Source organism: Sinocyclocheilus grahami, unplaced genomic scaffold (genome assembly GCF_001515645.1).
Source record: "Sinocyclocheilus grahami isolate Dianchi unplaced genomic scaffold, SAMN03320097.WGS_v1.1 scaffold43518.1, whole genome shotgun sequence".
Classification (NCBI taxonomy): Eukaryota; Metazoa; Chordata; class Actinopteri; order Cypriniformes; family Cyprinidae; genus Sinocyclocheilus; species Sinocyclocheilus grahami.
The window spans coordinates 1-1,136 of NW_015524464.1; the positions used below are offsets into that span (position 1 = coordinate 1).

General features: G+C 37.1%; 1 protein-coding gene across 1 annotated transcript; it reads right to left on the reverse strand.

Moving 5' to 3' along the window:
• Window positions 1–48: 48 nt before the first annotated feature.
• Window positions 49–785, reverse strand: LOC107580761 (calcium-binding protein 7-like). Its single transcript, XM_016266404.1, has 2 exons — window positions 647–785; window positions 49–250 (listed from the first exon to the last, which is right to left on the reverse strand). Exons 1-2 carry the CDS (start codon window positions 768–770, stop codon window positions 114–116), a joined length of 261 nt encoding a protein of 86 aa, XP_016121890.1. The 5' UTR covers window positions 771–785; the 3' UTR covers window positions 49–113.
• Between the last annotated feature and the right edge of the window lie 351 nt (window positions 786–1,136).

Sequence of the window (1,136 nt, forward strand, 5' to 3'; positions counted from 1 at the left end):
ATGAATAATCTTCTTTTCCACCAGTAATCACAGGGAGTCACAGAAAAAAGGGACAAAGTAAAGCTGAAGCCAGACAGAACTAATCATTGAGACGATGGGGGAAATAATTGAGATTATTTCAAAGAAAACCTCCACACCTTCCAGAATACGGAGTCAAACTCGGCTCCATGGAATCTGTCAGGCATACCAGCTGAAGACAATTTTGGTCCGAGAAGTGCTACGAACTCTTCAAAGTCAACCTGACCGTCACCTGCGAAATAAAAGATACACAAACACCGGCCAGCTTCACTGTAACCTTTTCTTGAAGGAGATTGTAATCTTATGCTGATCCAGCAGAACAGCCAGACTCTAATCTTTTGATTCATTATCAGAAACATCAGTCCTTTGTTCAATGATTCACAATAACCATTACAATATTGAATTGTTTTGCTGTTGCAGGTGTTTTGTATTGAATTTGCAATTCCACCATGCCTCTCTGATAAATGCTCCCTTAGCAGGGTTTACATCATGTAATCAAAACAAGACAAATGAATAGTGCTATAGAGAATATCACACAATTATCAGCGTACGTTATGTTATAAAATACACAGAGCATGTGTGTCCAAAGATATGAATGTTTCTGTAGTTTTTGCGAGGGCTGATATACCATTCATGTCCAGTCTCTGAATGATCACCTCCAGCTCCACTTCATTTGGCATGTAACCAAGAGACCGCATGGCCACTCCTAGCTCCTGTTTTGAGATGAACCCGTTCCCATCCCGGTCAAACATCTTAAAGGCTTCACGGATTTCTGCAGATGTGCCAGATATAGTACATCGCCATGTTACAACAAACAATGACACAACATTTTAATTTTAAACATGACAACATTATCTATATCAGTATGCTTGATTGGAAAGTTGGACCACTTTGAGACTTCCTCCCAATTAATCAGAGTGAGTTAAATTAGGATAAATAAGTGCTATGACTGATTGCCCTTTAAATATCAGGAGACAATCAAATAAAACATTATTAATAACTGTCATTAAAAGTAATTAATATGTGTCACAAGGAAACGTTATATTATTCTGAAATTTTTTTAATTTGCCAAGCCATATTTTCATTAGCCATGACATTACGTGATATATATATATATA